Source organism: Mustela lutreola, chromosome 2 (genome assembly GCF_030435805.1).
Source record: "Mustela lutreola isolate mMusLut2 chromosome 2, mMusLut2.pri, whole genome shotgun sequence".
NCBI classification, from domain to species: domain Eukaryota; kingdom Metazoa; phylum Chordata; class Mammalia; order Carnivora; family Mustelidae; genus Mustela; species Mustela lutreola.
In genome coordinates this window covers 159544191-159563050 of record NC_081291.1, presented here as the reverse complement: position 1 = coordinate 159563050, position 18860 = coordinate 159544191, and the positions used below count along the sequence as shown (strand labels likewise).

Sequence of the window (18860 nt, the reverse complement as noted above, 5' to 3'; positions counted from 1 at the left end):
GAAGGAAGCAAGCTTCATGCCGAGCAGAGAGCCCAATGCGGGGCTCGATCCCATGACCCTGAGATCACGACCTGAGTTGAAGGCAGAGGCTTAAACCACTGAGCCACCCAGGCACCCCCAAAAGCTATTTTTTTAATGATGGTAAACTGCAATGTGCTTGTGCCTGTGTTGACACTTGTGCTGACGGTGCAGACACAGCAGTGGGTGAACCACGGGCCTTACGGCCCTCTGGGTGCAGGCACTGAACTCTCCTCACAGGCCTCCACATCACAGGCTCCCATGAAAACAGACAATCCAGTTTCACTGAAGAATGCCTTTGATGAAGCAGTAACAGTAATTTTATTAAATCTTGACCTCTTATAATATCCTGTGTGACAAAATGGGCAGCATGAACCATCGGTCACGTATGCTGCAGACCGAAGCACAATGGCTGTACCGGGAAGAGCACTGGTGTGACTCCGTGAGCACAAAGCTGAATGAACTAGTTGCTGGTTTTGTGGATCAGCATTTTTACTTGAAAAAACAACCCACAGACTACAATTATTCAGACTTGGGTATGTGGCAGGCATTTTCTCCAAATTGAACAAAATAAGACTATCTCTTCCAGGGAAATAACTGACAGTTATCTGTTCCCAATAATAAAATTTGGGGAAATATTAAAATTTTACAAAACCTGTATCTGCCACTGCAGCTTAGCAGTTTTCCAAGACTAAACACACTTTTGATAAGATCAGTGGTGATATTAACAAATGTGATGTGTTTATATTATACAGTTTAATGTATGTCAACATTTGTAAAAATCTGTATTGAGGGACCAATATTTTCTAAATTATCAATGCACAGTGTACCAAAAAATCATACACTCAAGTTGCAATATACATCAATGGATTTTTTTTAAGAGTTTTATTTATTTATTTTGACAGAGGGAGATCACAAGTAGGCAGAGAGGCAGGCAGAGAGAGAGGGGAAGCAGGCTCCCTGCTGAGCAGAGATCCCGATGTGGGGTTCTATTCCAGGACCCTGAGATCATGACCTGAGCCGAAGGCAGAGGCTTAACCCACTGAGCCACTCAGGCACCCACCAATGGATTTTAAAATAACAGAGCAAGAAATGTTTATTGATAATGGTTTCTAATTTTGCATGGTAGCCAATCTTTAAGAAACTACTACCTATTTAGTTTTGGTAAATATCAAAGAATATCCAAAATTATTTGAAAATGCTATCAAAATACCCCCTTCCTCCTCTAACTACATATCTGTGTCAAGCCTGATATTCTTCATATATTTTAACCAGAGAAATACATCATACTAAATTGAACACAGAGGCAGATAGGGGAATCCCACTGTCATCTAAATAAGTCAGACATTACAGAGATTTCCAAACATGAACAACATGCCCCTCTTCTTGCTAATATTTTTTGGTTTGGGCAAAAATTCTCACTTTTTGCAAAAATATATTACTTATGTCAATATACAATGGACTTATTGTTGTTTTTAAATTGATTAATAAATATTTTTAAACATTCTTACTTTTAGTTTTTAATATGGTAAATATTGGTAGATATAATCCACATAAAGAAAAACTCTTTACGGTCCTCAATAATCTTAAGGCCAAAAGTTTGAGAATCTTTGTCATACACTGTTAACACATTTTTACATGTTCTGCATACTTTTTTTCTTCTTTAATAAAATGGGAGTAATGACAATAATATTTATTGAAACTTTACCTTACATGAGTCTCATGATAGCCAGATGATGTAGCTACTATATCTTCATTTTTTCCCCCATGATGAAGAGTTTTTATTTAATTCAATAAGCAACATGGAAACACTGAAATCCTTTAAGCAAGAAATCCTGGATCATTCTAAAATGTACTTAAGAGAATAGATTTTTTTTAATTTAATTCATTAACATATAATGTATTGTTTGTTTCAGGGGTACAGGGCTGTGATTCATCAGTCTTATATAATGCCCAGTGCTCATTAAAACACATATGCTTCCAAATGTCCATCACCCAGTACCCCATCCCTCCAACCCCCTCCCTTCCAGCCAACCTCAAATTGTTTTCTATGATTAAGAGTCTGCATACTGTCTAGAGTCTTGGCTAACAAGCAGACTGTCTTAAGTCTATGGCAGTCTGCACCTACACAGAGGCAATATGCGTAAGTGAAATGTACTACAAGCTTTCTTAACCAATGAAAGCCTAAAATGTTAGCCTGACTGAAATGTGTTCTGCAACAAGTGATGTTTACTATACCTCACCCTCACTTTTTGCCAGGTATTTTGTATTCTGGCAAATGATCCTGACCTGTGGAGCTGACAGAAGTTGCATAACAGGTAGTGATGAACCTGGTACAAGGAACCAAAGATGAAGTATTATAAAAGATGTCTGATGTTACTTAAGGCATCTCTGAGTATATGATGAAGGATGGAGCTATGATTAGTAGAAGACTTCTGACATTTTGGAAGATACAAACATCACTGCAGACTGAGAGGATGGTCCACAGGGAATGAATCCTAGCTGGAAGAAACTCTGGGGTGGCGGGGATGTTTTCACATGAGCAAGTGCTGTTAACAGGGAGAGACTTTAGACAAAAGTGGGTGAGGGGCTCTCTAAACTAGGACATTTTTTAAAATTTCCATGGATGTGACCTTCAACAGACTTCAGAAAAAAATTTAAACCTCTTTCCAGTTTTTAAAAATATTGGATTAATTAGTCTCTTAAGACTGGTCTAAGGAGTGGTCCCACTCTACTTGAGCTATACTCACAATGTCACACTGTGTTATTACACAGTTGTGACACTTGATGAAATAACAGCATTGAATTTCCAACCACTACCATTCATGGCTGCTGATTTTCAACTAATTCTCTGAAGATTCTTCCGAAAAATTCTACGGAGGACAAGAATTTCCTGAATTCACTGCTTCTGGGGTCTCAACTTCTTTACTGGCAAGGCTGTTCTAAAGTAAAAGTATGCGTCTAATACTGTCAGTTTGTTACCTCTCTCAAGATCAAAATGCTAAATGAAAGGAAACCAGTAAGTAGACATCCTCTAAGAATTTTTTTTTTTATTGGACAGACCTTTTTTTTTCACATCAGCAAATTTGTATTTTTAATCCCTTTTTATAAACATAAAAATTGTGATGATATTTGCTAAAATATGCTCTTCCTATAATCCATATGTGAGGCAGAGTCCCACCATAGAGGACCTCTGTGGTATCTATCCGGCGATGGTAAAGAATGAACTGGTATCAGATCAACAGCTGAGTCTATCATTTGTGAAATTAGGAAACAGATTTTCTTTGCTGACTTCATGTCTTTTTTTTTTTTTTTTAATCCTCACAAATGTAAACTACCCTTTCTTAGGTGGTAGGAAACCAGATACAGAGGGAATCAATTACCCAAACTTTAATAGAAAGAAAAAAAAAAATCCTTCCACAGTTTAGGTAAATCGGCTTAACTAATAAGTAATTAATTAACTTTCCACATTTAAGACCAAATTCAGCTCAAATCAGATGGTGTTTTGAACACCACCCAAGAACTGACAACCCCTCTGAAACCAGTAACTCTCAATTATAATTGAAGAAGGATATCAGAGCCTCCAGATGGTCTAAGGGACCTTCTCAAAATGCAAGGGTGAGATTTATGTGTGCCAGACAGTCCTTACCAAACAAAAGAGGGGGGGACTTGAAGTGAGGGGACTACCAGAAATGCAGCAATCCTACCTCCAATTGCCTCAAACATCACTACTGTAGATAACATAAATTCAGAATCCCTATTCTAAATGAACTAATGTAGATGAGAATTTCAGTGGGAGTACCACGATTTCCCCCAAACCAGCTAGTATTTCTAGTCCCTTGTTCTGTAGAACTCATTGCAATTAAATAATTTTGTGTCCCAGCACATCACCTTGTTTGGCACTAAATCACATGGTTTAAGTATGAAGATCCAAATGAGACTTTTCATTATAAATGCTTCCACTATCAAAGTGCGAAAACACATTTGAAAATGTGCCACATACTGTTACTGGGGGGAAAAGTCTTTACCTATTGCATCATTACCTTGAGTCTGACAACAGTCCTAAGCATAACATTTTAGAAGCGCTTGGTGATTTAATGTTTAAATTCCTTCCTGAATAGTCCACATTGAAAATACAGTGGGTTAAGCTTAATTTCTCTAAAGTTTTCATCCAGTGGCTGCCACCTTTCATGTAGGTCAAACTACAGGTTTTTTACTAAAAAGTGAATCCTGCCAAAGCAGTTACATAATTCAAGTTAGAGCTGAGAAACCAAAGTTCGCAAGACTTTTTTCAGAATGCTAACGTTTAGGCTCATAATTCTTTTCGTTTTCATTTCATTTTTATGTGATCTTTTCTTTTTATAGATTTTCTCAGATGCTGGAAAGTTATCTGCTATTTCAAGGAATCACAAGTAGCACAAAAAACACTTCAGATATATCTAACCTATTGATAGAACTATACAGAAGTCAACTTTTCAGTTCAAGTTCCCTTTGAAATTACTCCACAGAAAGTCAAACAAAAATAAAAACAGAAATCTCTTGACAACCACTTTCTTTCAAAAATGTAAGAGACTCTCTATGTCTACCTTTCATGCATCAAGACTTGGTAGTAGCCAAGGCTACAGTGATTACCTACTCAGCATTCCATTTCTTTTCCTCCTTCATAACGAAGCCACTAGTTCAGGTTTCCACCCCTTCCCACCATTCTAAGTCCTAGGGATGGGCCCTAATTCATTCAAAACAACTTTGCCTTTGACTTCAACTTAATGGCAGTGAGGACATGGTATTCTCCTGGAGACTGTTACACTAGGCACAAGGATGCACACAATAACTATTCACCCACCACCCCTCCCCATCTTAAGGAAACTGAGTAACAGTGGCCTTCCCATGGCCTCCTGAATAAATCCCAAATTCAACATTCAAGGCTCTCTACTATTGTTTTACTGATTTTTTAGCCCTTTCTCCTTTCAACACATCTCCTGCTCTAGCAGCTAGACACTTGGCCTTTCAAGAATATGCCCCTGCACTTTCCACTTCATAGCCTTCATCCAGGCTGTCCCTTTGACTTGGAAAGAAGGCCCAACCACTCCCATGTCAGCCAATTCAAATCCTACTCAAAGTTCGGATCAAAAGTAAACTTTTCTATCAAGTCTTCCTTGATATCACCATTAATAAATGGCACTCATCATACATTCCTTGTATCATTAATCATTTTATATGCTTACAGCCTGTTTTAAAACCGCAGACTCCTTACGGGCTGCAATCTCTTATGCATCTTTGTCCCCCACCATCCCTCCCCACCAGACAGCCAAATTCAGAAGGCAGCTCAGTAAATGTATGTTGAACAAATGAACATTATTGTTCATTTCTGAGGGTGAAAAGTACTTCTACAAAACAGATTATCATGAAGGCTGAGTTGTCCTTGGACGTCTTTAAAAACACCCTAGGAAAGCTGAGGAATAGTTCTGCTGAAGGAAAGGAAACAAATCAGATGACCTTGTAAGGCTGCTTCTGCAAATTACATCAACTCTTGAAAAGTACTGCCTAATAATTCAAAAACAGACTATATACAAATGCTATTTACAAAAAGAGCAGCATTTATTATAATAGATGAAGGTTAAGAACAAATTATTTTTACCAAAATTGCATCTCTTATAATAATATTTATACCATTTTTCAGTTATATCCAAGAAATTGTACAAAAAGCTCATTTACGCTAATTATTTCACACTTGAAAGAAGTAGGACAGAGAAAAATGCCAGCCACTTCAAATGGGCAACCAGACAAAATTAATTTGGAAGCACATATTCATGTCACTGAATTATTGTCTACACATCATCACCAAAAATATACCTACTGAACTCCAATAAAGTTACCTGCAATTCTGATGATTTCCTTCACTGGCATTTATGGAAAAAGTATACAAAATTTTGTATTCCTTTCTCCCCTACTAAATAAATTTGAACAATTTAAGTCGACTAAAATGAAGTTATTTCAAGATCCATGGGTATATTATCAGTTCAAATAAGGCCGCAAAACTATGGGAAACATGTTGGTACCTCCAGAAACAAACAAGTTTAACCACAATATTTCATAAATCACTGAACCTGCTCTTTAAATAAAACTTCAGAATAAATCTCAATAAATCTCATTAATTAAATGGGACAGAAAACATTGCAAGGACAGTGCACTCACAAAAGAAAAAAGCACAGTATAAGATGAAAAATCAGAGTTCAATATGATGACTATTCATAGACAATAAAATGTAAAAAAGATTAAATAGAGAGTAGAAAATGAAATAGTTTAAAAAAAACATTAAAAAATTAAGCACACATTTAGTCTTTTTGTTCTAATACTGTTACACTCTGTATTTCTGTAAACCAATTTAAATGCTTTGGGGAAGAAGCTAGAGTACAAAAACTATATTGTTTTCGAACACAGTGTAGCACACTGTACAGTTATTTTTAAAGTAAAGATCACATTTTCAGTCAAACCTGCATATGCTTGTTAAAGGTTAGGATAAAGCTACAATTTAAAGTTTTCTCATTTATTTTAAAGGCACCTCTGTTTTTCCCGGAGACGCCGGATAACGGAAACTGATTCCAAAGAGTATTTCTTCCCGGACCCAGTAAGTGCGGGAGTGGTAATCTGAAAAGCACAGCGGGGTCAGAAGCAGGTCCGGGATCCGCGGAAACCGAGAAGCGGGCGCAGTTACCTCTAGGATCTGGGACACCTGAGAAGCTCGGAGGGGGAGGGGGGACGGGGGCGCAGGCGGGACAGCAGCGGTGAGGGTGGGCGCGTGAGCCCCGGCCGACAGCAACGAATATGGCCCCTGGCAAAGTTGGGTTCGCAGGACCTGGCACAGGTCACCCCGGGCCCGCCGGCCCAGCCCGGCCCCAGCGGGAGCAGAGGGCTCAGGCTACTCACCGTGCAGAGAGAGGAGCAGCAGAGGCGCCAGCGGAGAGCCCGGAGAAGTCATTCCGGGGCCGCGGGAAGCGCGCTCAGCGCCCGCCCGGGTCCTCGTCGCGAAGGCGGAGACGCGGGCCGGGCTCTCGGCGCTCTTGGGGCAGCCGGGTCCGACCGGCCGGGCCGGCACCGTGGGACGCGCAGCCGAGACAAGTGCAGCTCCCGCGCCTTGCCCCGCTCCGCAGACGCTGAGCTGCGACCAGGCGCGTCCCGGGCTCGCGGGCCTCGTCCCGCAGCGCCGCGGCCACCTAGCGCTGCCCCAGGACCCGACGGCCCGTCGCGCCGCCGGGGGAGCCACTCCCCCCACCCCCCCAACTCTCGCCCAGCTAGTCCGGCAGCAGCCCGGCTCCACTCGGCTCCGCGCCGCCCACTCTCCCCGCTCGGTCTCCCGGGCAACCGCGGCTCCAGCGCGACGCCTGGCGGCCCACCCGCGGAGCGAGCGCGGCGCGCAGCTGGCGCTGCCGCGGCCACCTGTGCGCGGTGCCGCCCACTCCCCCGCACGCCGCTGGGAGCGCCGCTGGGGACCGTCCAGAGGACGCCCTCCTGGCTTGCAGGCAAGTCCCACCCCTGCGGTGAACTACTCCGCAGACAGGGGTGTCAGTCTTGATCCCCAGAGTCCGCTAGGAAGGACTTGCCACAACCTTCGTTGAGCAAGACTTTTTCTGTTTTCAGATGATTTCTATGTGTCCATTTCCTCTCTTCTGTCACCTACATAATCTGGCAAAAATCTGATTCTGGCAAAATTAAGAATTGATGAGGTTTGTTCTATTCCATAGTGTTTAGTTTTGTTTTCTTTTCTTTTCTTTTCTCCCCACACCCACTACCCTTTTTTCCTTAAAAGAGCCTAAGGGCTGTACCGTGCTTCTCATTTCCCGTTTCTGTCAAAGACCCTACCATCGTCTCTTGCCCCTTTAGTAAAACTTATCTCAACTTCTAATATTTAAAATTCTCCACTTTAAACGTTTTGGCTTTCTTAAACTAATTTAAACGCTTCGTTAACTAGTGAGGGGTTGATTTTATTATGGTCATTGTTACTTTGGGTTTTTATTTTTGGTTTCCTGTTTGTTCTGGTTGGATGGAAAGGGAGACCTTCTTGGCATTTGAAACTATTTTACTTAAATATCTACCTTCTCTTTTATAAAAACTAAACTTCATTCCTTTTCCATTGGATCGCTGGTGTCTTAACAGCCCATGGTCACTTTCTGCTTCAGCCTCCGATGGGAACCTTCTAAAATTTTTGGAGGTACCTTCCATGGGGAATGTCAAGCCATTCTGGTCAATTTCTACACAGCAGAGATTAAGATTCTTGGGGCCACTCGGAAATTTTGAACCCCCATCTGGCAAATATAATACTCCCAGGGAAATTAAGAATTAAAATAGTATGCACAGGAGAAAGGCAAATATGTAAAACATCCATACGTTGGACAAAAACTGGAAGATAAGTGTAAAAATAAACAGTGTCAAGATGGTGGAATTATAGATGCACCCTTTTATGGAAATTGGTGATGTTATAATTTTATGTAAGAGAGAGAACACATTAAGAAATGCCAATCACCTTTAATATCAATATCCTGAAAAGATATAGTTTGACTATGAATTGAAGATGCTTCAACTTTGTTCACAACTTCCAATTTGTTAGAATCCCTTGCCAGACCTCTAATGGCCAAAATATATATGTGTGTGTGTGTGTATGACATATACATTGACATTTTTATATATATATATATATATATATATATATATATATAGATTGACATTAATAACAGAAATTTTACATTTCAGCTGTGATTTCATCACTGGGCTCCTTCTCATTCTTTTAAATTCCACAGCAAGAACTAGATTTTCTTTCTCCATCCAGTTAAATTCCTTGTTTTGTCCTGTACATTTTACCACATTCAAGCCCGGTCCCAAATAGGGCAGGAGTAAGATAAAATATGTTTTTTAAAGGTTTTATTTATTTGAGAGAGAGAGGTCACAAGTAGGGGGGAGGGGCAGAGGGAGAAGCAGACCCCCTGCTGATCAGGGAGCCCAGTACAGGGCTCAATCCCAGGACCCTGGGATCATGACCTGAGCCAAAGGCAGTCATTAACTGACTGAGCCACCCAGGCACTTGCTTAAGAGTAATATAAAGAGAAAAGTAAGGAAGCTGTCAGATGGCAGGTGCTACTCAGAACAGGTCTTCACTTCACTATAACCCCAGGTTTAAATATTTTTTTTAAGATTTTTATTTATTTATTTGACAGAGAGAGATCACAAGTAGGCAGAGAGGCAGGCAGAGAGAGAGAGGAGGAAGCAGACTCCCTGCTGAGCAGAGAGCCTGATGCGGGACTCGATCCCAGCACCCTGAGATCATGACCTGAGCCGAAGGCAGCAGCTTAACCCACTGAGCCACCCAGGTGCCCCCCACAAGTTTAAATATTGAGATAGAATATTCATTCTTTAATTAAATAAATAACCTAATAACCTAGGATGAAAAACTCTGATAAAGCAAGTTGCCTGATATATTTCTTAGCACATCTATTCAAGTATTTACTAAGTATCTAACTGTGTAAGACATGGTTAACTTAAAGGTTAAACATAAAGTATAAAATATGACGCCCACACTTTAAAAAACTTACAGTTGTACATGGGATATATCCTCAAGGTCATGAATGAGAGAAAGTGAGCTCGCTCTCCTGCCTCTGTGTCACCATAAGTTACTTCTACATTCTACCAGCAGGAGCTGGTGAGTTATAGGAGGAGTAGCCCTTTTCATAGAAAAAGAAATGTAGCTTCTGAAGGAAGAGTGGGAATAATCCGATTTCAGGCAGCAATCTGGCGGCCCAGAAGCTCAGGGCAGATGGTAGACGGTGGACTCACAGGAAGCCAGTTGGGAGTACTGAAAACTCAAAGTGCAGTTCACAGAGCATTCCAAAAGGACACTCTCACAGGAAACAGAGAAAAACATTGCTTTTTAATTTACACAGATAATACCACTAGCATTATTTCGAATAAATTCGTTATTAGTAATGATGAGTTCCGCCAGTTCTTTCATCCTAATCTGCTTTATGACCACAGTAGGATTTCTTTAAATCTCTTAAGTATTCTAAGTTCTAAAGCAACAGACAACATCTTACATTTGCATAATACTTTATAAACTTCAAAATGTTTTCACATATATTATTTCTTCTGATCTTCACAGCAATCCAGGGGGTAGGTCAGGCAGGTATTATTACCCCCTCTTCGCATATTAAGACACTGAGTCTCTAAAAGATCAAGGGATTGCAAATACCAAGGCAAAACTAAAACCAGGTTCTTCTGACATTCATCCTATAGTTGTTTCCTACCACACCATGAAGTCTTTCCCTTTTATCTCTTTACAGACCAACATCTGAAGGAATTTATATAAACCATAGTGTCTTAAAGCTGTCTGGGGGAAATACTACCATTGTCACCCCAAAATGTATCCCCCCTCCATCCCACCACCACCACATCCTCCCTACCCCCACATAAGTAGCCCATACAATTTTGGCCATGTTGGTGCCACCCCCACTTCTAAGCGTGTTATAGTTGGTCTCTCTGACCAAGGAAGAAATGGAGGGGGAAATATCTGGGATCAGGAACCACAGGGTGAAATGCTCTGATAGGGTGTAATAATAATCTTGGCTTGAAAACATTAGTGAAATGAGAATATGGTCAATTTCTAAATCTCTAAATATGGATTATCCCAATCCAAATGTTAATCCTAGACCAGCTTCTATTCTCCACCCATCAAAATGCTGGATCATCTCTCTACAGTCAGCTATTCTGCATTCAAGAATGGAAAATTAATTTTAATATTAGCTTAGGAGAAAAACAATTAAGAAAGAAAAACAGAGGGAATTATAAGGCTTTCCAAAGCCAATTATAAATTATTTTTAATTAGCAACTTTTAAATTATTAATAGTATCTATCTCTCTCCTTTACATACATAATTAAAAGTTAATTGAACTTAAGTTTTTGAGGATGTTTGTCTATTCAATATTTTATTAGAATATAAAAATAAGAATCTTAGAGTTAGAAAATACTTTTGAGGGGGCGCCTGGGTGGCTCAGTAGGATAAGCGTCTGCCTTCAGCTCAGTACTGGGATGGAGCCCCACATTAGGATCCCTGCTCAGCCGGAAGCCCGCTTCTCCCTCTGCCTGCCACTCCCCCCATCCTATGCTCGCTCACTCTGTCAAATGAATAAATAAAATCCTAAAAAAAGAAAGAAAGGAAGGAAGAAAGAAAGAAAAAGAAAATACTTCTTGGTCCTTGTTTGAGTCAGTAACTCATTCTGTAACCATTATAACCAAGCTGCTTAGGATTATATATAACCTAGAGTAGAGCTTGGCCTTTACAGAAGTGAAACTTGAAAGGAATTCCCCTTTTTCCTTTGTAAAAAAGCAATTAAAACTCTATAATAACAATAGAGGATCCAGGGTGGCTCTGTCTCATGGGTTTAGCATCAGACTCTTAGTTTCAGCTCAGGTCATGATTTCAGAGTCCTGAGAGCGTGCCCTGCCTAGGGCTTCATGCTCAGCATGGCGTCTGCTTGAGACTCTCTCCTTCTGCACCACCGCCCCCAACTCACACATGGTCATTTTCTCTCTCCAATAATAAATAAATAACAATAAAGGAATGGGGAAGATGATAATGGAATTATTAGAATAATTAACAAGTCAATAACTGTTTATTCTGTTAAGATATAAAGAAACCATTTAATTTTTTTTTTAAGATTTTGTTTATTTATTTGACAGAGAGTCACAAGTAGGCAGAGAAGCAAGCAGAGAGAGAGAGAGGAGGAAGCAGGCTCCTGCTGAGCAGAGAGCCCGACGTGGGGCTCGATCCCAGGACCCTGAGATCATGACCTGAGCTGAAGGCAGAGGCTTTAACCCACTGAGCCACCCAGGCGCCCCAAACCATTTAATATTTTAAAACCACCTTCTCAAATGTTGGATCAGTTTATAACCTAGATATACTGACAGTTTAGTCTTTCTGACCAAACCTGATTGTTTGGGTGGTTTCTGCCCCCTCCTCTGGTAGAGCGGGCAAGATAGGATTTACACAAAGGTAAGGAGCATTTCCATCCTGGTCACCATAGTCTAATCCCTATCACCACTGTGAATATTGCTGAAGCAAAATTTCATATCTCCATCCATTCGAAGAAAAATTGGTTCTTTTCCTTGAAATTCTTTTATTATGAACACATTTATTTTCAGACAAAGTTACTTTCTGAGCAGGACCCATCGGGACAAAATGCTCGGAATTCATTCTAATGGCAAATCTAAAATATTGCCACTATGATGTTTAGGACTTGAAAAGGGAAATAGCATAAGAAGCATTTTATGTCACCTCAATTCTTTGTATTCTCTTTCTTATAATGCAAGGAAAATAATTTTCAAATATTCTTCAAAGTCTCCTTACCAGTAATCTAATCTAATCTCTTTGAACCTCTCACTTGAGTTTCAATATTGGTACTGGTAATCACTTATTTTGATTGGTTCAAACTCTGAGTTTTCCATAGAAGTTTTCCATAGAAGTTGAAGTACAGTTCAAACTTTTATTTCTGGCAGGAAAACAGAGTGGAGACCTTGACTTAAAAGAGAAATGTGAAATTATATTTGTTTAATCCTAAAAAAATTGATGAGACTTCAATAAAATAGAAATTCAATCCAAAAGCTACATGGAGGAAGGAATTCTTCCACAGTCTATTCTCAACATAGCATCTATTGAATCAGATCAGATCACTCTTCTGCCTAATGACTTCCTGCCTCACTCACAGTGAAAGTAGAAGTCTTTACTATAAACTACAGCACTTGTGTTAGATTTCTATTGCTGCTATAACAAATCACTGCAAATCTAGTGGTGTAAAACAACAAAAACTTTTTATCTTATCTTTCTGAGGTCAGAAGTCCAAAATGGGTCTCACTGGGATAAGATTAAGATGGCTGCAGTGCTGTTTCTTTCTGGAGAATCCTTTTCCTTACCCTCTCCAACTTCTAGAATCCACCTACTCTCCTGGGCTTATGGCCCCCTTCCTCCATCTTCAAAGTCACCAATATCAGGCCACATCCTTCTCGCATTGCTGTTTCTCTGACTCTCTCCCCTACCTTTTCTTCCACATTTAAGGAGCCTTGTGATCACAGCGCCCATCTGGATAATCTGGGACAATCTCTTTATCTCTAGGTCAGTTGAAGGGCAACCTTAATTTTATTTGCAACCTTAAATCCCTTTTGCCAAGTAAGGGAACATATTTTCAGGTTCTAGGAATTAAGAAGTGGGCATCTTTGCAGGGTGGGGGCCATTATTCTGCTTACCACAAGGCCCAACTTGATCTAGTCCCTTCGTTGTCTAATTGCTTCTTCTCCTTTCCCCTCATTTAATCAGGTCTCACTACAATGACCTCAATGTTCCTTGAACAAACAGGAACATGTTTGCCTTGGAAACAAAACAAAATTATTCTTTCCCTAGGTCTTGCTTAGCTCTCCATTCACTTCCTGTGGGTTTTTTCTCACATGTCACCTGAAGTGAGTCCTTTGCCGACCATCTTTTCTAAAATTTAAAATGAGAGATGGAAAGAGCGAGATCTCAAATAAAATCATAATTTAAAAGGATACATCACTACAGATGTTATAGAGATTAAAAAGATAGGGAGAAAAATGAACAATTTTAAGCTGATAAATTTGAAAACTTAGAATAAAAGGACAAATGCCTAAAGAAACATAACTTACAAATACTTGCTCAAAAATAAACAGAATATTCCCATATAATTAAGGTAATTAAAGCAATAATTTAAAATCTTCTTATAGATAAAACTACAGATCAAGACAATTTTATAAGGAAGTTTCACCAAATGTTCAGGAAACAAAAAAAATCCATCTTTTGCAAATTACTTGACAATACAGAAAAGAAGGAATCTCTCTTCAATTCATTTTGTGGTGCTAGAATTATATTTATTACCAAATACTGACAAAGATAATGGAAGAAAGGAAGCTAGGCCAATTTTCATCACGTAGAGATGAAAATGAATATCATGCAAATGAATATTAGCAAATCAAGTTCAGTGATATATAAAAAGGGTAATCAATTCATCACACCAATTGGATTTATTTCAGGAAGATTGGTTTAACATGTGAAAATTAATGTTATTCACTACATTGAAAGATTAAGAAAAAAAATCAGATGATCATTTCATTAAGTGCGCACTGAAGGCAAAGCTTTGAGAAACCTGGATGCCACTCTCAGAGAACGGTAAAAGCAGTATGAAGAAGATTGGGGTAGTCAAATAATTTTAAGGGTACTACATTCCTTAAAGAAAGAAGATAAGATACCTAAATCCCAAAATTCTGGACTCAAGGCCTGGACTGAAACTCAAGTACTTTCTAAGAATGTGCTAAAAGAATGTTACCTCTTAAAGATGCAGAGTTGACATAACTATGGCCTAATAAATAGTTTCAGAAATAATGTCTGTATCCTCTATCTCTGTCTCTTTTCTTGCTGTGTCATTTACATATTTACACTTTCAACTAACTTCCTGTTTTTTTCCTCTTCTTGTTTTATTTAGGGTGTGATGGTAGCAGGTAATTTTATAGTCAGTCCACAGACTGAGGAATCTCAAGACGAGAATCTCAAGACAAGATTGTTCTTTTAAGAACAACCAGAAAGAAGAATGGACATCACCACTGGACTTAAATCTGGGAACCATAAATAATAATAATAAGACTTTGGAGGCACCTGGGTGGCTCAGTTGTTTGGGCATCTCCCTTTGCTTAGGTCATGATCCCAGAGTCCTGAGATTGAGCCCCACATCCGGCTCCCTGCTCAGTGGAAAGTCTGCTTTTTCCTCTCCTTCTGTCCCTCCCCCAATTCATGTGTGCTCTCTCTCTCTCTCTCTCTCAAATAAAACCTTTAAACAATAATATTAAATAATAGTAATAAGACTTTGGATTATCTCCTGAAGTAGAATTGAGTGATTTTACAGTCATGAGAAGATACACACATTATATATTCTAAAACTGTAAATATAAGGGAGAAAGATATTATTAGATGTTGGGCATTTGAAGGAGCAGACTCTGGGGAGGATTGCTAAGTATTTTTTTACTGCTAAGCCTCAAGACTCTCTCTCGGTGTTTGAGAATCCCCCAGTTTTATTCTCACTGGGAACCAAAGTCTACCTTCCAGCATAGAAGCCAAAAATGCTTCCTGAACTCCTAGCAACTACAGTGTACTCACATAACACAAAGTTCAGCCAACTGGAGAGGCTCACCTCTGGATTTTAAATCTTGAGCAGATGTTGTAAAAATTCAGGGATAAGAAAAGGATAAGAATAAGGAAAGGATAAAGAAGAATTCATTCTACTGTCCACTGAACAGAGGCCAGGTGTGGCATCCAGTACTTGGTACCAGCAGTGGTTGTCTCTGGGCTGCTCATACGATATCATTCTGGTGACTTGGCCTCCTTTAGTTGCTGCTTGTTTTCTGACTCTTTAGACTTCCTGTCTTTTCCATAAGCTACCCAACATCCTGGACATTTCTTGCTTTAATTAACCACCATCAATTTCTGTTGCTTGCCAACATTGTCTTCAGAGTTAAAGTGTTCTAAGGTTCTTGCCTTTCTAGAAGGAGGTTAGAGAAATTCATGAATTTCTACTTCGAAAAAGGTGAGGTCTTTCTTGAGCAGAGCCAGCAGAGATTATCCTTCTAAAGAGGTAACATCTTGGCTAATAGTCAAAAAAGTATGAAGAAACAAGCCATGAAAAGAACCAGAAATTGTAAAAAGATGGCCTCCAGTATGGTAACATACCTGATCAGCATGTGGATCAGAGCCAGTGTCACATGTACATTTCATATTTAAGTTCATTCCATGTTTATGCATATTTGTTATGTGCTGGGACCTTGCTATCTGCTTTAACATGCAGAGTTTCATTTAAATCCTGTCAACAACCCTGTGAAATAGATAGTTTTCCCCTCATTTATCCAGATGAATAAAACTAAGATTTAGAGAACCTTTAAACTTCTTGGCCAAAAACATACAGTTCTTAAGTAATAAAACCCAAATGACAAAACCCAACCTTTCTGACTATAAGGGCAGTATTCTTTCCACTATACCCTAATACCTCTATTTGAATGAGCAACCCCATTGGCAGTTTGGAACTGGTCCTATTTTTGCTACTTTTTAGTACTAAAGAATTGTTTGTTCAGATTTTAGCCTGTCTTCTGAATCTGTTAATGAACACTCTTCCCTAAAAGATACTTACACAACTGAGTGAAGACCACCACCCCTTAAAAATTAATATTAAATTTTATAGTTAGTGCACTTGAAAGATTAAATAATACCTGGATTTTATGTGCTATTAATAATAAAATTAGTAATAACCCATAAAAATTGGGACTCAAATTAAAAACAGTGAGCCATGCTGTGTTTCTATGGTAACACAATGAAGAAAATATTAGATGGCCTGAAAGATATTTAATTCCAGTAAGTTGGTTCATAGCTTTAATATCATTTTAGAAAATCCATATATATCTAATCTTTATTACCCAAATCCACATATTACTACCATGGAATCCTAATGGAAAAGTATTAGACCCTTCTTAGTGCAACATTTCAGACCTTCTCAGCCCCACCTCTATTCCAGCCTCTGCCTCAGGCTCAGATCAGCTTCTCACAGATAGAACCTGACAGAAAGTTCCTTCACTATGGCCTACACCAAGTACCTCTCCCTACTCAGGACACTGCTGCCTGGGACATGGGCAGAAATCTGGTGGGACTGATGTGTGTAACCTGGAAGCACAGGGATGTCCACACTTAGGGCCCACTCTTGACCCATGCAGGATGGGAGCCAATGGATAAGCCTACTGCCTTGCATTCTCCAAGTACTTAGTCCCTCAGGTTCCTCAGAAGGCCCTGGCATGATCAGCAGTGGCCAAAAGACAATGACTACATCCTTGAATGGCTTTTCCTCCTTCTCTTTTTTCATTCCTTCACCAGTTAGCCCTGCTCCCTGAAATTACTTCCTAACTAAACTAACCCTACATAAACCTTTGTCTCAGGATAAACCTCCAGGGGAACCTAGACTAAGAGACCTACCCTTAGGTAGATTTTATATGCCTACATATATGGTTCTTACTATGATTCTATTATAGTTTTTTAATAGCCAGCTCTTTCCAAAGTACATGTGAAAACTATGGAATAGTACACTTTTTTTTTTTAAAGATTTTTTATTTCTTTATCAGAGAGAGAGAGGGGGAGAGAGCGAGCACAGGCAGACAGAATGGCAGGCAGAGGCAGAGGGAGAAGCAGGCTCCCTGCTGAGCAAGGAGCCCGATGTGGGACTCGATCCCAGGACGCTGGGATCATGACCTGAGCCGAAGGCAGCTGCCCAACCAACTGAGCCACCCAGGCGTCCTCTTTTTTTTTTTTTTTTTTTTTTTTAAGATTTTATTTATTTATTTGACAGAGAGAGATCACAAGTGGCAGAGAGGCAGGTAGAGAGAGAGAGGAAGAAGCAGGCTCCCTACTGAGCAGAGAGCCCGATGCGGGACTCAATCCCAGGACCCTGAGATCATGACCTGACCCGAAGGCAGCAGCTTAACCCACTGAGCCACCCAGGTGCCCAGTACACTTTTTCTTGTCCTGGAAATTTTGGCAGCTCTCTGTAATGTATCTTTCTTGAAATCTAGAATCAAATAAGGCAAATATAAAACACAGGTTTGGCATTTGAAATTCTAAATGATAAAAGGTTTGCGTAATGTCAACTCTGTTACATATGTTTTTAAATAACTTTTGGGAAGTCATTTAACCTATCTAGTCCTTGACTATATAACCTTTATAAAAATGGAATATAGGGACACCAGGGTGGATCAGTCAGTTAATCATCTGCCCTCAGCCTGGGCCATGATGCCAGGGTCCTGAGATTGAGCCCCTGTTGGAGCCTGAGATCTGCTTAGGGCTCCCTGCTCCATGGGGTGGTTGCTTCTCCCTCTCCCTGTGCCCATTCCCTGCTCACACAAGGGCATGCGCCTGCGCTCTCTCTGTCTCTCAAATAAATAAATAAAATCTTTTTTTAAAAAAAAAAAAGGAATATAATTCTTACCTTACAGGTTGTTATAAGAATCCAATAAAGTAATATATGTCAAAATGCCCATTACAACCTCTTACAGATAATCAACCTAGCAAGTAATGTTAGCTGCTGTTATTACCATTATTAGATTATTGATTTTATTAATCATAGATTATTGATTTTACTATTGATTTTATGTTTGAAAGTCCACCCTCATGGGCATAAAACATCCATTTCATGGACTTAATATTCCACCAAAAATTTTTCATTGCATTGTATTCTGTAGCCATTAAGCAAATATTTGAATTTATTTAATTCTCAGAATAGAGATAACTTCACAGGATAAACTGAAAAGACCTCTGAACAGATCTTTAAAATGAGACACTTTAAGGCATCATTGCTTTAACAAATACGTTTGCCTCGCAATCAACCCTACCCTGTCCTTCCACCCTTAATGAATATACATAGGTTTCATGTAATCCTTCATCAATTCAGTAAGTACAGAGAAATCCCCATATGACGTGTTAAGTGGAAATGAAGCAATTAGATCATATAAAATGCATGTTTGCATTTTTATAAGGTTAATAAATGGCTGGGTTACCAAATTGTCTAGCTCCTCAGGAATTCCAGAGGTCCTATTGCTGGATCCAGATATATTCTTGGGCTAGCTGTGGTTTAGCACCACCTGGTGGCAGACCAAAATAAAGCTTGGCTACTGATTGCCTTGATTTAAGAATACTTGGCCATCCATCAGAAAGGATGAATACTTTAGGGTAAATACCCAATAGTGCAATTGCTGGGTCATAGGGCAGT

The 18860-nt window shown here is 39.5% G+C and overlaps 1 protein-coding gene across 3 annotated transcripts in view; it reads right to left on the bottom strand.

Annotated features, from left to right (window-relative positions):
- The window catches only part of IGSF11 (immunoglobulin superfamily member 11), a 134589-nt gene extending 127274 nt beyond the window's left edge, over positions 1-7315 (bottom strand). For 2 of the 3 annotated variants that reach the window (XM_059164011.1, XM_059164013.1), the window contains exon 1: positions 6946-7310. In XM_059164011.1, coding sequence (XP_059019994.1) covers positions 6946-6997 — 52 coding nt within the window. In that variant the 5' untranslated portion in view covers positions 6998-7310. Of the gene's footprint in view, positions 1-6945 lie in introns of all 3 variants that reach the window. The other variant, XM_059164014.1, reaches the window with a different exon arrangement.
- Between the last annotated feature and the right edge of the window lie 11545 nt (positions 7316-18860).